This window comes from Alligator sinensis, unplaced genomic scaffold (assembly GCF_000455745.1).
Source record: "Alligator sinensis unplaced genomic scaffold, ASM45574v1 scaffold471_2, whole genome shotgun sequence".
Taxonomy (NCBI): domain Eukaryota; kingdom Metazoa; phylum Chordata; order Crocodylia; family Alligatoridae; genus Alligator; species Alligator sinensis.
Window position 1 is genome coordinate 733,478 of NW_005842143.1, and position 16,459 is coordinate 749,936.

At 44.4% G+C, this 16,459-nt stretch overlaps 1 protein-coding gene across 3 annotated transcripts in view; it reads right to left on the reverse strand.

Annotated features, from left to right (window-relative positions):
• DHX9 (DExH-box helicase 9) overlaps positions 1–16,139 on the reverse strand; it is a 50,010-nt gene extending 33,871 nt beyond the window's left edge. For 2 of the 3 annotated variants that reach the window (XR_003094446.1, XM_014520724.2), the window contains exons 1-8: positions 16,000–16,139; positions 11,762–11,879; positions 11,431–11,543; positions 10,815–10,963; positions 4,078–4,124; positions 2,867–3,003; positions 2,112–2,201; positions 1,868–2,029 (exon numbers count right to left, since the gene is read on the reverse strand). Coding sequence is in view for 2 of the 3 variants with exons in the window: in XM_014520724.2 (XP_014376210.1) it covers positions 1,868–2,029; positions 2,112–2,201; positions 2,867–3,003; positions 4,078–4,124; positions 10,815–10,963; positions 11,431–11,543; positions 11,762–11,879; positions 16,000–16,110 (927 nt within the window). In the remaining variant the exon portion in view is untranslated. Of the gene's footprint in view, positions 1–1,867; positions 2,030–2,111; positions 2,202–2,866; positions 3,004–4,077; positions 4,125–8,323; positions 8,457–10,814; positions 10,964–11,430; positions 11,544–11,761; positions 11,880–15,999 lie in introns of those variants that run through there. The other variant, XM_014520725.2, reaches the window with a different exon arrangement.
• Between the last annotated feature and the right edge of the window lie 320 nt (positions 16,140–16,459).

A 16,459-nucleotide genomic window follows, 5' to 3' on the forward strand; every position in this document is an offset into this window, starting at 1 on the left:
ATGTGGACAGCATCGAGAGGGTCCAGAGGAGGGCCACTCGCATGATCAAGAGCAGGTCCTATGAGGAAAGGTTACAGGACCTGAACCTGTTCAGCCTCCAGAAGAGAAGGTTGAGGGGGGATCTTGTGGCCTGCTATAAACTAGTCAGGGGGGATCAACAGGCACTGGGGGAGTCCCTGTTCCCCCGAGTGCCGCCCGGAGTGACCAGGAATAATGGTCACAAGCTGGCGGAGGGAAGGTTTAAGTTGGACATCAGGAGGCGCTACTTCACGGTCAGGGCGGCTAGGGTCTGGAACCAGCTTCCAAGTGAGCTGGTGCAGGCTCCCACCCTGGGGGTTTTTAAGAGGAGGTTAGATGACCATCTTGCTGGGGTCGTTTGACCCCCAGTACTCTTTCCTGCCATGGCAGGGGGTTGGACTAGATGATCTGCCCAGGTCCCTTCCAACCCTAGAAACTATGAAACTGTAATTAGAGTAGCTACGAGAACCTCTGTGATTAGAGGGGTCAGCGCTTAACTCCCGGAGCACGTGTAAAAGTTCCTCTGCCAGTTGCAGCAGGCAAGGCTAGCCTAACAGAGCCTACAACTGGCTGTGTGGAGCCCTTCAGACTCTACTCTTCCATGTGATGTCCTTGAACCCCAGCCCGGGGGCAGCTGCCTGAGCCTGAGTCTGCCCAGCAGGGCTGAGGGGAAAGGTGTGAGCCTTCCAGGCTACTCAGGACTGAGTAGTCTCTGAGCCAGGCTCCCTACTCTCTTCCCTCTGCCCAGTGCAGGGTCAGAGGACTATTCCAGGCCTGGAGAAATCAGGCCACTCCTTCCCCGAAGCTGAGCCCCAGGTCCTGGGAGCTGGACTCAACCAGGGGAAGGGCCTAGTGCTGCCACTGCCAGGTGGATGTCAAGCCCATGCCCCGCAGGGGAAACTGAATGGACCTGGCCCTGGGAAGGGCACGACCCAGCTGGGCTGAGAGGCCGGGGGAAGGACCCTGTTGCACAGTGCAGGGGGGAGTGACTGCCTTGGTCCCTGCCAGGCTCTGCCTCTGGCCCGTGGGACGCAGACCCCCAGGAACGCTGGGCTGAATCATGCTGGGCCAGTCCAGTCAGCTCTACCTGCCCCTCCCCGCCCCAGCACTGCAGCATTCAGTGCCTTTTACAGCAGTCACCCCAGCCCCAGCCCACAGTCTACACCACGTCAGAGCTGGGACACCGTGGCAGCTGCTTTGCTCCAGTCCAGCCTGCTAGTGAGAGAACGGGAGTGTATCTGGGGTCACCCTGGCTCATGGGAAGGAACCCAAGCATCTGGGGGCCCTGGCCCCATGGGTGAGAGGAAACCCAGGTGCCCAGAGGCTCTGGCCAAAAGGCATAATTATCGGAAAACATTTTTGGCCTTTGTAGCCAGGAAAAGCCAATAGTGGATAATGTTATTTCCCTTTTATTGGTGCTGATCTGATAATTCTCCTCTACTGACTATGAACATACTGGACTCCTATAAACACTGGGGATTAGAAACATTAAAGCAAAATGTTATAAACTGAAGTCTAAAGATGCATGTATGTTTTACCTTCTGACTTTACCACGAACTGTGCAAGGACTGCAGAATGACAGGCAAAGCAGGACCCAAAACACTAACTAGTGGCACTTGCAAAATACTGCTGTCAAAGGATCTACTTCAGACTGCCTGAAATCAATGCAGTCCTTTTGAAATCAGTGGACCTTTACTAGGCCCCAAAGGACTAGAGGCCAGATCAAAGGAATTTTCCTAAAGATTAGGATTTTTTTAAACATTCCGAGGTCTACAATAAGATGCATTTAAAAATTCCAGGAATATCAGAACAAGAACACATTCATTCTTCGAAACTGCCTTACACTTACATATGCCAAGGGACCCTCATCAATATTGCAGCTGGTCCAAGGATTCCAGTTGGACTGTGGAGGTGACCAGGGAACAACTCCCGTATGATTCTGTTTCTGGGACGGTTCAAAATGGGCCAGCTTTCCGATGTTAAGCAAAACAGGATTGCTGGAATCTTCAGGCTATAATTTTAGACAAATAAGCTGTCAAATTGGTTAGTCTTATGTTAAAAATAACGGAGTAAAATGTGAGTCACGTACTCACCCATGGTGCAGTCTCAAGACAGAGATCCTGTATGATGCTTTGAAGCTGATTTTCCAAATCAGGAGAGAGTGTCACTTCGTAAGGTTCCACCTAGGGAATTAAATATTATAAAGAAAACCAAGATATTCAAAATATAGGATCAGCAAGAAAGAACCTCAGGACACTGGGGGAAAACCATACTGAACCACAAAAAATTTTTCAGGAAGGGAAATGTTAAAGGGGCACTGTCAGCTCAAGATTCTTATTTATAAAAGTTGTTTTTCAACATTTAAGAGCAACACAAATATCATACTATTTTAAAAATCAACTTTAACTGAACAATTAAATAATCCCTTCCAGCTCTGCAAGAAAAATACTACAGTGCTCCCAGAATCTGATTGGATAGCTGAGAAATTTAAAATTAATCACATAAATATAGCATTTTTTTTTAGATTTGTTATTTTAAAGTGATAAAACAAATCAGGATGTGTTCTAAAAGATTTTATTTTACAATATAGTATCATTCCTCTATGCTGCTCCAATTGGTCTCTCACACACACACAGTTATTTCCCTGATCTGAGTGACTTATCTTTCCTCAAGCCAAAATCAATCTTTGGTCCAGAAGATCAGAAAGCTGTATTAAATTCCGGATATTAAGCACTGTGTAAAAACTGACAAATACATTTTGTCAGGTTATACACTGTTCCATCTGGCTCAGAGGATGCTCGAGGACCTAATAACGAAAAGGGAATATCTGCTTCCCTGTAAGATTTACCGATTCTCCTTCCTTCTTCTTTGTCTGTCCAGAGTAAGGCTCAATAACACCAAGATGGTACAGTTGTCTGACTAGGGACAGAGCACATGACTGTGCAGCCAGCTTTTTGTTTGATCCATGTTCACGAGCATATATCCCTAAATAAAAAAGGAGTACAGATTATAGTGGCCAATGATGCATGCTTTTCAATTGGGTAAGCAGCTTCAGCACAAAACATCAACATGGAATGGGTTTTATAACTACTCAGAAGCTTTCTGTAATAACTGATGCAATGTGCAGCATTGCAAAATAAGGAGGGTCAAATAAGGAGGGTCTACCTTATAGTATTCAGCCAAGACTAGTGAGAATATGTATTTGGTATAATAAAAAATTCTAACCAACTGTTTTAAAAATGTGTGACCCTCTAAGGTTCTCCCCATGTTCCTTCACTCTAGGTCCATAGACCTTGAACCCATATAACCAATTAGATATTTAACCTGACGAGAACTTCTTGAAAGTTTCTATTTCTAGCCATGGGCCCATGTTGGAGTTTTCTGCAGTGGGCTTCCAAGAGGGCAGAGGCCTACCCATTAGCATCCCTTAAGTGGCTGACTGACTATTTCACTAGCCAGGCATAGAAAAATCCTACATAACATTGATCAGTGGTGTCAAACATGTGCCCCATGGAGCTGCACCATCTGGGTCATGGGGTTCCTAGAAGGGTTGCAAATTTGTGGGTGGGGTCTGCCACCACAATCTAGAGTATGGAGACCAGCTGGGGATGAATGTTGGTGGGGGTTGTGTTGCGAGGAGAGGGAGGAAAGAACAACAGCTGTGCTAACTCCCATAGCTGCCACTTGCCCTGCCACTGCCACCACATCCAGACCTGGCCCCATCCTCTGGATACAAAGTGGGAGGTTTATTTGACATCCCTGCCATAGACATTTATCCCTAACCAATCTTTTAGCCTATGGAGAAAGGGCTGATATATGGAACAAGCAGTATGAAAGCTCAGTAGGGAAAAAAGTAAAAGAGCATTTCCCAATAGTACCCAGTGGTATGAAAACTTTGTACGCTGAGTGAGCCTGAATCTACCCATTGGCAGCCCATGTGCACAAACACCAATGGAGGAAAAATTCTCACTCATACTGCATGTATTCCTATAAAAGTCCTCATGTTTTCTGCTCTGACATCCATCACTAACAAGATAGGAAGGTGAGAGAAACACTTACTTCTGCCCAGCTGCTTGACATAAATGTTCATTTCTGCAATAAAGCTCCTGTAACACACAGAGACATGTTTAAGGTTTCAAATGCTGAGAGTGACTGAGACACTGCCAAGATGGCCAGGGTTTCTGACTGTTTAGAGAAAAGCTCATCAAAACCCAACAATTTTCTTCAATAATTCTATATAAACATTCATAAAGAGGTGTTTTCTGTATTTTTTTGTAAAAACAAAAGCTTCTTAATCATCAGCTCTGCTCCCTCCCAGTCACAAATTCTCACATCAACAAACTAATGACTAAAATAAGAGCTACTAATGCCTCTAGCCCTATAAAGGTTATGCAGCCAAGTAAGCTGGAGTCTGTTTTGACTCATACATCAACTGAACTGTTTGACTGGTTCCAGCTGCAGATTCTTCCCTTACTTATACCCAATGCAACTTGGTAGTTAATGTGCAACCACTGAAAACTGAGCAGAATCTGGACTGTGTAGTTTTCAATACTGGTGATAACATGCAAGGAGGAAAACCTCTCGAGTTTAACTTTTAAACTGCTGGCAAAGCCAGCAGCTGGTAAAACTGTAGGGAAGGCAGGGCCCCCACAATGGGACACTTGCCTGCCTATACACCAATGCCAGGAGCGTGGGGAATAAACAGGAGGAACTGGTCCTCCTGCTAAACGAATGACTATGACATCACAGGGATAATGGAGACCTGGTGGGACTCCGTCTATGACTGGGCCACAGGTATGATGGCTATACCCTGTACAGGCAACATCGTGAAGATAAAAGGGGTGGGAGGGTAGCTCTCTATGTCAAGGACAGTTACACGTCCCTCCATATTGACATTGGCACCGAGGAAGGACGACTAGAGTCTCTCTAGGTTAAAATACGTGGGGAACGTGGCACAGGAGACATCATGCTAGGAATCTACTACAGACCTCCTGACCAGAAACAAGAGCTCGACCAGGAATTTGCCAGGGAACTGGCTGATGCTGCACGCTCTCGGTGCATGGTTGTCATGGGAGACTTTAACTACCCAGACATCTCATGGGAAGAGCACTTGGCCAGATCTGATCAGTCACAAAGCTTCCTCACGTGTGTGGACGAGCTCTACCTGACTCAAGAAATCTACGGGCCAACAAGAGGTAAAGCGTTGCTGGACCTGATCCTGGCCAAAGGGGATGACCTAGTCAGTGACCTAAGTATCGATGGGAAGCTGGGTGATAGTGACCACGAGCTAATCACCTTTATTATCCATCGCAATGCTGGAATGTCAGTCAGCAATGCAGAAGTCCTTGACTTCAGGAAAGTTGACTCTGACAAGCTCAGGAGGCTTACTATCGAGGCCCTAAGGGACCACAACTCGACAGGAAGAGGAGTCCAAGAGGAGTGGTTGCTCCACAAGGGAGCAATCCTAACAGCTCAAGGGATAGCCATCCCAACTCAGAGGAAGGGTAGCAAAAGGGCACAGCAACTCCCTTGGCTCAGCAGGGAACTGGAGGACCTCCTACACCTCAAAAAAGACTTACAAAGTGTGGAAGGCTGGAATTACCACCAAGAAGGAGTACTCAGCACTGGTCCATAACTGCAGGGAGCGGATCAGGAAAGCCAAGGCTGCAACTGAGCTCCACCTGGCTTCACATATCAAGGACAACAAAAAGTCCTTTTTTAGATATGTAGGGAGTTGGAAAAAAAGCAAGGGTAACATTGGACCCCTGCTGAATCAAACGGGACAGCTGATAACTGACACCCAGAAAAGGGCCAACCTGCTTAATGTGTACTTACATCAGTCTTTCATCAGTCCAATGGGACCGCCCAGCCTAGCAAGATATGGGATGGCTAAGCAGAGGGCGTATTTATGCCCAGCACTGGTGTTGATCTAGTAAAGGATCACTTTGAGAGGCTGGACACTATCAAGGAGTCGGCAGGTGTCATAGCCCAACCATTGGCAAAAATATTCAAAAACTCGCGGCACTTAGGTGGAAGTACCTGAAGACTGGAAGAAGGCCAATAGGGTACCCATCTTTAAGAAAGGGCGGAAAGTAGATCCTGGGAATTACAGGCCAATCAGCTTGACCTCAATCCCCGGTAAGATTCTGGAGAAAATTATCAAAGAGACCCTGCTGGATAAGCTGGCTGAGGGCAACATCCTGAGGGATAGCCAGCACAGGTTTGTCACAGGTAGGTCTTGCCTGACCAATCTTGTCTCCTTCTATGACCAGGTGACATACCACCTGGACAAGGCAGAAGAGATTGATGTCATATATCTGGACTTTAAAAAAGCCTTTGATCTGGGGTCCCATGACCTCATGGAAAAACTGGCCAACTGTGGCCTTGGCTACACCACAGTCCAATGGCTGGGAAATTGGCTCCAAGGCTGGACCCAGAGAGTAGTGGTTGATGGTAGCAAATCATCATGGCGCTCCATGACCAGTGGTGTCACGCAAGGCTCTGTCCTTGGACTGGCTCTGTTTAACATCTTTATCAACGATGTGGACATTGGTGTCGGAAGCACGCTGGCTAAGTTTGCCGATGACACTAAACTTTGGGGCATAGCCTCCACACCTGAGGACAGGCTAGTGATCTAGGCTGACTTGGATAAACTTAGTAAGTGGATGGATACAAATCTGATGATGTTTAATACTGATAAATGTAAGGTATTACACCTTGGGGGAAAAAAACCCGCAGCATACTTACAGGCTTGGCAGTGCTACTCTTGCTAGCACCACTACTGAAAGAGACTTGGGGGTCATGATTGACCACAAGATGAGTATGAGCCACCAATATGATGTTGCAGCTGGTAAAGCAAACCAGACTCTGGCTTGCATCCATAGATGCTTCTCAAGTAAATCTCAGGATGTTATCCTCCCGCTGCACTCGGCCTGGAGTACTGCATCCAATTCTGGGCTCCATGATTCAAGGATGTCGAGAAGCTTGAGAGAGTCCGGAGGAGAGCCACGCGCATGATCAGAGGGCAAGAGAATAGGCCTTATGAAGAGAGCCTGAGAGCCATGGGACTCTTCAGCCTGGAAAACCGTAGGCTCAGGGGGGACCTGGTAGCTGCCTATAAGTACATAAGGAGTGTACATCAGGATCTGGGAGAATGTCTGTTCACTACAGCGCCCCAAGGGAATATTAGGACCAATGGTCATAAACTCCTCCAAGACAGTTTCGGGCTGGACATATGAAAAAAAAGTCTTTACAGTCCAAGCCCCCAAGATCTGGAATAGACTCCCTGCAGAAGTGGTGCAGGCACATACTCTGGACTCGTTCAAGAAACATTTGGATGCTTATCTTGCTGGGGTCCTTTGACCCTAGCTGACTTCCTGCCCCTGGGGCAGGGGGCTGGACTTAATGATCTTCGAGGTCCCTTCCAGCCCTAACATCTATGAAATCTATGAAAACAGCTGGTAAATCCAGTAAGCTCAGTTTTGATTCGTTAACACAAATTCATGATGAATCTTAAAAGTTAATTCTGAGAACCGAACAACTTCAATTAAAGTTAACCCTGTAAGAGAACTGCTAAAGAGCCCAAAAGAGGATGCTCTAGTAGGTCACATGTCTTATCTTTCACTCCAGCATCAAGGTATGTATGCTTAGATAGGCTTCTGCCCTCCTTTGAACCAGATGTTTACATGTGACAAGGTAAAGCTATAACAGAACAGTCAGTTATCATTGATTCACTTAACAGTATTCCTCTGTGTAATGCTGCTTAACATTAAAAGTTGCAGTAACACGAGCAGACAGAGGCTGCACACTGGAACTTCCAAGTCCTTATTTTCACGTGATTTGGCACCTTCCTACAACTAAGGTAGCCCTATACACCATGAAAACATGCAGACCTAGTAGCCATGTGGCAAATTCATTTAAGAAACTACTGGCACTTTCATTAATACTGAAATTTTAAGAAGTTTAAAAGTGAAAACACCAAAAAATTCCAGTGAAATTCTACATGTGTTTGACACTTAGCTCCCTTTCAGCTTTTTTTAAAAAACCTTAAGTCTCATCATGTGGGTATGTGAAGATTATACATTAAAACCATCTTTTTATAATGCTGGGTTTAAACTTGCAAATATGATCCAAGCTGTTTGACTGGGCTCTAACAGATGCAGTTCCTCTTTGCACACTATGCCTCTGGTACTTCCTGCACCCTGCAGCTAGATGTGGCCTTGATTCTTGCTGTAAATAAAAAAGAGGTTAAGTGAGGATTTAGATTAGAAGTCAGAACTCCTTCCTGCACCACTAGTGAACTGACCTTCAGGCACAGCAGCTTCATGTGTCCCTGAGAGCCAGTGGCCTTTGACCCAACAGCCACCCTTTCATTAAAAGACACCGATGACAGCATGTTTCTCAGCCAGGCTTATAGTCAGCACTCAATTTCATTCTCCTCCACCTAAGGGGAGAACAGCAACACCAGAAATCAGTTTACAATAAACTCCCATGTGATTGCTTAGTACAGCCTAAGCAGCACCACATGTGTGAATGAATACAGATCTCCAGTGTTGCAAACTGCTACCACCTTCAGCCCAGAATGAGTTGCAATGCTGTCCCAAACCACCAGTGGAGCTCCAAAAGGTAAAAACCCCATAATATCACTTGCTAAAATGGTCAGGTCCCATTTTATGTACCAGGACTGTGTAAACACTTAAAATTACATGTTCTTGTCAAATAAAGAAAAAGCCCAAATTTACTGATATTATTGAGTCCCAGTACCCATTCAGTCTTTAAGAGAAAGTGAAAAACATCCACTAAAAAAAGAAAACATGTTTCTCCATTAAATCCTCTAATACAGAGCAAGACTGACACTTCAATATATGCAGTGTTATTAGATAGATATAGATATAGACAGATAGATTTCTATATCTGTGTAGATATAGCTAGATAAATCTATCTATATTTATCTATTTTAATAACATTCCACGTATTGGCATGTCAGTTTGCTCTCTATTAGTGAGAGGATTTAATGGAGAAACATGTTTTCATTTTTAGTGGACGTTTTTGTGAATGTCATATCTTAAAACTGACTTGATATCCATAAGGACTGGTGCTCTCCAGGAACATCCTGACATTCCAAAACCATGCAGCAACCATCTCTCTGCTGTTGCACACACGTCAGAAAGAGTCACCAACTTTGCAAATTTTTTCTTGGCCTCTAAGAGAGCCAGAATGCTTTAAAAGATCTTTAAAGAAGCGTGGCAGCAGATTTCTATCATAATCCCCTTTCTAATATGCCATGTCCCATGAGAGTAATCCATATGAGCCTTCCTGGGAGTAATAAATACTACACCCTAGAATGCTCTCTGGAAGAACAGCAAGCAGGCTGAGAAACATACTGTCACCAAACCCCACCTCATTTGTTCAAGCACATAGATTTTAAGGTCTTTCCCCACAAAAAGCCTGTACCATCACATGAGCAGTAACAATCTGCAGGCTACAGAAGTAAAAACTCCATTGAGCAACATACCTAGAATAAACTCTAACTGCATAGTAACATACCAAAAAGTAAGTTCTTACGTTGTTCATTTGAAAGAGGTTAAGCATCTCCATTTGAATAATGATGTGGAAGTGAAGTGACTTGAAACAATGGCAAGAACAATGGCAAGAACTGGGCTTCTTCATATGAACATTCAGGTAACATTTTAACATATCTGGCACATATTCTTTGTAGCTAATAAGAATCAACTACAAAAGTAATCCTGAGATCCTAGCTACTGTATAAGTAGCTCACAAATTACAGAATTAGAGTGAATGTAAAATCCTCACAGTACGCACATTTCAGAAGACAAAGGGTACAGAAGCCTTTGACAGGCTTATTTACATGGAACTGATATATTAATAAATTAAGATTTGTCAGTATTTCTGATCACAAAATCACTATAAAATGGTAGTCAATAGAGCTGGCTGGAAAAGTCTTACTGCAAAAGTTTTGAAAAAACAAATCACAAGGAAAACTGTGAGTTCCAAACCAAACAGAAACCAAAATAGAGATTTTCAGTTTGTTCCCTCCGTGGGCAAGCCTCAGCTAATTGCCGTCTGGAGAACTAGGCAGGAAACTAGCTAGCCTGCTTGCTTCCAGCTGAAAAATCAGTGTAATCACTACACTCCTAAAGAATACTGAGATTCTGTCAAACCAAGAATTTCTATGGAAAACTTGCATTGAAAAAACTGATCAACTCTAGCCGTGTAATAGTAAAGTGCCCTTTAGGGATGTTTTGTACCTAATGAAAAGAAAGCATTATGTTAGATTACTGCCAGTATCCTTGAGTGGTATAAAAGAATATTTACCAAGAGATGGCTTCTCAACAATTTAACCAAGATTTCAACAATTAATCAGACCATAGCTATATGTCTACAAGCAAATATGGACATGATTTAAAAAGCAAGCATCAAAATTCATAAAGATTTCTCCACAGTATCATCAGCATCCCAATGCCCAAGGAAGGATCTCTTCTCCTTCCCCTCAAAAGGCAGTGAGCACTGTTACCAGTCTGACACTGGATTAGACTTTCTACAAAACCAGCCAAAGGCACTTAAATGAAAAGTAAGGGAAGGAGCTGCCGAGGATAAACATGAGACACACGCCCTTCTTCTTCAGGCTTATGCTCACCACAGTTATCAGCTTTGCTGACTGAGGAAGAGAATCCAAGTTTTCCACATGGAACTGCAGGATAACTAGACCAGGAAACTTGTTGCCAGAAAATAATACTAATTCTTGATACAGCAAGATAGGAATGAAACTAGCAAACCTGTTGTGATCAGGCCCCACTTGAGTGTATTTATATTCTCCTTGGATCTTCTCCTTCTGGAAAAATTGATTCAGACGTGCCTTGGCATTCTCCAAGGTCCAATTCCCATGAAGACCAGCATTTAAATCCACTTCTTCCGACTCCAAGGTCTAATATTTAAAATAAAATTAAACTTATTGGGCGCAACTGTCAGTTTTCATGTTTTAAAACATATTTGCAATAACTTAACCTCAAATTTTCTGAATAACTTGTCCTCATGCCCTAGAATAGTCAGACATATTCACTAGTAATGTTACATCTCTAATATCTTAGTACTTTCTCATATTTCCACCATGTAAGTAAACAAGCTAAATGGCAACATAAAGACAACCACCCTTTAGGGTACCCAAAATTATTGTTATAAAGGTTTAAACAATGCACATATTTGTTAAGAGTTAGCAGGTTGTTGGATGGTAAGAAATTATTTGGTTACTGTTCAGAGATAAATTTATAATCAGAGTTAAATCAACTGAAATTTGCAAAACCAGTTACAAGAATCTGATCAATAAATAATTAGAAGGGAAAAATTCCCTTTTACCAGCTAAAATTACATAAAAAATTACACTGGACAACATACTGCCTGTGCCTCCTGCTCCTCCTTCCTTGAGTAGTAATCCTTCAGATTTGCTCCACGGTCCCACTGTGCTCCTCCATAGCCAGAGCTTCCAAGCCCAGGAGGTGGCCTTTCACCTACAGAAAAAAAAAAACTGTCATCAAAATTAAGATGCACACTGGAAGAAAAAAAAAAAATCAAGGAATTCTGAAAAGATGCATTACTGGATGCCATGCAGCCAATCACATCTCTGCCTCAAAAATGCAATAATTTTTTGTTATTTTATGGAACTTAATTTTATGGAAAAACACAAGTATAGAAAAAATACGTAAATTACAGATATTCAAAATCTTACCTGATTCACTCTTGATAGCCAAATGTGGAGGAAGAGGTCCCCCCAAAGTAGACTTTTCCACACTATTATCTCCTGCCACCCCAGGCACTGGTCCATCAGGAGTATCAGCAACTGCTGGCTGCAGAACAGCAATAGTCCAAGCATGAAAATACTGTAGAACCAGCTTCATACACAATAAACATTCTTAATACTCAACAGAAAAGTTCTTATACCAAAAGATATGATCACTATACAGCAACACTATCCCAGGCCTCCTTCAACAATATTGATGAGGCTCAAATGTTAAGTATTTATAATTACATCCTGTCTCTTCTCCACCTCTCGTTCCTTATTCTAGATAAAAGATTAGTAACCTTTGAGGAGTGATGGGCCAAATTAACAGAACTTGATTTAAGGCATGGCACCCTGTGCTGTGGACTCCCATTCCACTAAATGCCACTGCTGTCCTGGTTCTGCAGGCTGGATACAATCCTTTCATGGATTGGATCTGGCCCGCAAGATGAAGACCCTTGTTCTAGACAAGGGGCAGGCAAAATACAGCCTGCAGGCCAGATCTGGCCCACTGAGCAATTTCATCTGACCCACAGGTGCCCAACAATTAACTGTACCTTGCCCCGCCTGCCTGCCTCACTCCTGCCCTCACGGGTGGAAGGGCCTGGCTCAGCCAGAACGGCAAAACTACTGCTGCAGCTGCTGGGGGACCTGCTCGGCTTCCCTGGTGTCCAGCTGCTCCTTCTTGTCTCTCTGATGCAGCACTTGCTCCAGGCACTTGTTCCAGGTAGGGAACTGGAAGCTACAGCTGGGTAGGGGCAGGAAGCATGGGGCTGGGACTGGCAGAGCTCGTGCCCAGGAGGGCAGTGGAAGCGTGGAGCTCAGGTGGATAAGGTGTGGGTGTGAGAGAGGGTGGAGGTGTGTGAAGACCACTCCCCTCACAATCCCCTCTATGGTACACAGCTCTAGTTGGCAGCCCTGAGCAATGGAGTGCTGTGGTGGGGGAGTGTGTGTGAAGGGCCTCCCTACACCCTCCCTCACACCCCACAAACCTCACACATCCACTCTGCCCCCACAACATATCCTACACCTTGCCCCACACACAGCCACACCCTCTCACAAACCCCAACCCCTCGCCCTCAACCACACCCCACATACAATATACAAGAGTAAGACTATTTTTGAGCTATTATGTGTTCACCTCTATATACACTATGTAAACACAGATCATAACAAAAATATTTTTTGTAATAAAAATTAAAATATGTTATAGTACAGGGGTGTCCAACCTTTTTGAATGTGGGGCCGGATCATGAACATTTTATCACCCAGTAGGCTGGCGAGCCATATTCAAAGACCTCACAGGAAACGGTATCACATCACACCCCCAAAAGGAAAGTACAGTGTTTACTTTCATTTCCTGTCTCAGCACCTTGGGCCTCAAAAAACAGCTTGGAGGGCCACATGGTGGCCCACGGGCTGTATGTTGGACAAGCCTGTTATAGTAGGTGTTTGACTTTTAGTGTGTGATTTGTTTTTTTTTCAGGTTCTAAGATGGCAACCCCCCAACTCCCAAAAGAAGAATTTCTAGTGGCAAAGGTCAGGAGTTAGGGGCAGGACTTCTGGTCCCAAGATAGCGACCAAGGGCCAGGGCTATCCTTACAGCCCTCAACAACTCACCAAAACTCATTAAGCAGTCCTCCAGGCAAAATAATTGCCCACCCCTGTTCTAGACTCATTGTCTTCACTTGGTCTCAGGCATTTCCTCAGACATCTCATCCCAGTCCCCTGGTTTATGAAATCAGTCTTAGTCCAGTGAATCTTACATCAGTTTCCATACTCAACCAGTACCACCCTCCTCCTCGCATCAGATCTCTCTTGTCCTATGTTTACATTACACAACAATTCTATATTCCTACTGACAGCCTCTTAATGTGTTTTCCTACACTCCTCATCCAGTCACAGCGCCCCAAACCATCACTTCCCATATCATGATGCCATTTTTTTTTCCATGCAATACCAGTTCTTCCTCCACAACCAGGTTCTTCATTATGTCTCCCCCCTCCACAAACTATTAGTTCCCCATCACGGTGTCCTTGCTGAGCCAATCCCAATCTCCATCCCAGCTACCAACTAAATCAATCCCTGTCTCCTGTCTTGAGCTCCTACCTGCAACAGGTCTATCTCACGTGTAATGCATATCTGAATCAGACAGTCTCTCTCCCACTGTAAGGACACAGCAAGGAAGTAGAAGGTCACTGAAAACACAAGAGAGACTTCCTGCTTATAGTTCAGACACCCATATCCAGCATAGGCTGAAGCAACCCTGACCTGAGATTTCAGGAGAAAACCATGTTTAACTTCAGACTGCAGCATATTCAACGCACATAAAATCTGCTTAGAATTTAGCAGGTTAAAAGCATCTACCAAGTATATGAAATTGCAATTTTTCAAAACCTAATAAATGTGGGTGAATTCTAAAAAGGATCACAAATGGTCACACACTCTCCTCCAAATTTAAAGTCCCCAGTCTAAAGCGCACTTAAAAAAAAGTTGCTAGAATTTATTATTTCCAAAATATACTTGAGAGTCTTATACTTAGAAATAGCCCAAGCATTTTGGCTGAATTATTTCAAAAACATTCAGTCAAAGGCAAACAGAATAGAAAATTTCAGCCCAAGCAGTTAAAGTTAGAAGTCACTAAAAACAGGGTATTTTAATAGGAAGTCTCAAGACAGCTTTATGAGGGAGGACCTCACTGATCAGTATTGAGAAGGAAGCTTTTCTTGACAAGGGGGATGACCTAAGCTATCAATACCTTCAAAACACAAGTCCTATTAAAATATAATATTCAGAACTCTGAGGTCTAACAAACTACTGTTTGCTTAAGTCTGCAGGTATGCTTACTCTAGTGCAGGGGTATCAAACTCACTCAGCCTCCTGGGCCCGATCTGGGCTACAAGGCTCTTTTGAGGCTGGGTCCAGACATAACAGCAGTGGGAGTTAACCTAGCTATTGCTTGCTTTCTCCCCCTGCTGCCAACACTTGTCCCCACTGGGCCTCCATACTGAAGATTTCAGCAGCAGATGCCAGGACCACCCGCCTCCACGCCCCCAAATTCCTATCCCCTCTGGGAACTCTACTGGCCAGATAACACAGTTCCATGGGCCATATGTTTGACACCACCCCTCTAGCACTTTGATAACAATCTCATCTTTTGTTCTACCATGGCTACACCAACTTCACTGGGCGCATCTACATGTGCTATTAATGCAATGAAACAAACACCAGCACTGTTTGCAATGGAGTTAGCTGCTCCCGGGCACAGCATTTACACATGCGCTCAAGAATGCAGCACACTGAGCTGGGGCAGAACAACCCCAGGCTGGAAGTGGCCCTGGCGGTTCAGGCTTGGGCTCCGGCAGCGGAGGGGCTGGCGGGGGGTGCCAAAGGGTGGGGCTAGGCAACAGACACCCTCCGCACTTTAGCACCCTAATGCTCCAGCCAGCCCCTGTCGTTGTCTACACACGTGTTTCAGGGGAGTAAATTACTCTGCTGTAGGATAGTACTGTCCCCAACACTACTATCCTATAGTGGAGCTAATTAATTTACTGTGCCCTAATACTGGTGCACATGTAGACTGTGATGTTTAACTGAGGAGCTAGTTAGTCTACTCCACAGTAAGGCACATGTGTAGATGCACCAACAGCTACTATTCAAATCTAGAATAAAGAAGTAAAATTGACTGTCAATAACAACTGCTCTGGGGAGCCATGAATGAATCAGAAGTATCCAAGAGGAAAGACAGACTAGACAGACCAGAAGTAGAAGAAATATAAAGAGGGCAATATTGCAGTGGACTACACAACCACTACTGGCTTCCCTATACAGCGTTAAACAGCTACACATGAAACAGAGGAGCTGCAATAAATTACCTCTTGAAATCTCCTCTAATAGTTTTACCAAGAGGTTCTCCCTTGCATATATAACCCAAACTGGCTTAGTATGCCACTGTGTTCCTCCCTGGTGGTATCTGGTGTTATAGAAAACAATAAGCCTACTTTAGTTTTGGCTAACAGGCCTACTATATCAGGCAGAAGTAGTTCACAGACTTTGAACTTAAGTCCAAAGGTCCCAAGTTTGGCCTTGCTGCCAAAGACCTATACGGTGCTTTGCATTACAAGGTGGTTCCCAATGAAAATATCCCCAGCCTCTTGTATGATATGCAAGGATAAAAAGTAGCTTACCCCTAAAGCTGGAATTTCTTCTCTCTTTATTTCATTCACTCGAACTAAGTAATTGACGAAGTCCCGAGCAGCGTTGCTCTGTGCATCTTTCTTGTTAGTGGAATTGCCCATGCCAATGTAGTTAAAGCCTTCCACTCGAACCTGCAGACAAGAAATTAATTTGCAGAATTAATAAAGGCAAGCGTCTCCCAACCACCAAACCCAGCAGAGCCCCAATAAACGCAGAACCCCAGCAATTAACCTAAATCAGAGCTGCCCAACTGCACAGTGGCTGGTGGACATATGCTGGGTAGTCCATGGGCCCTTTGGCTGCATGTTGTGTGAGGCTCCACTGCATATGATACCTCCTGAGGGCATTTCTGGGTGCTGAAGGCAGCAATGAATTCCCCAGTCTTCTCTCCCATCTTGTGCTCACTTTCGTAAACATCTGTGTCATCCAGACCGAGACCTACAGCAACCT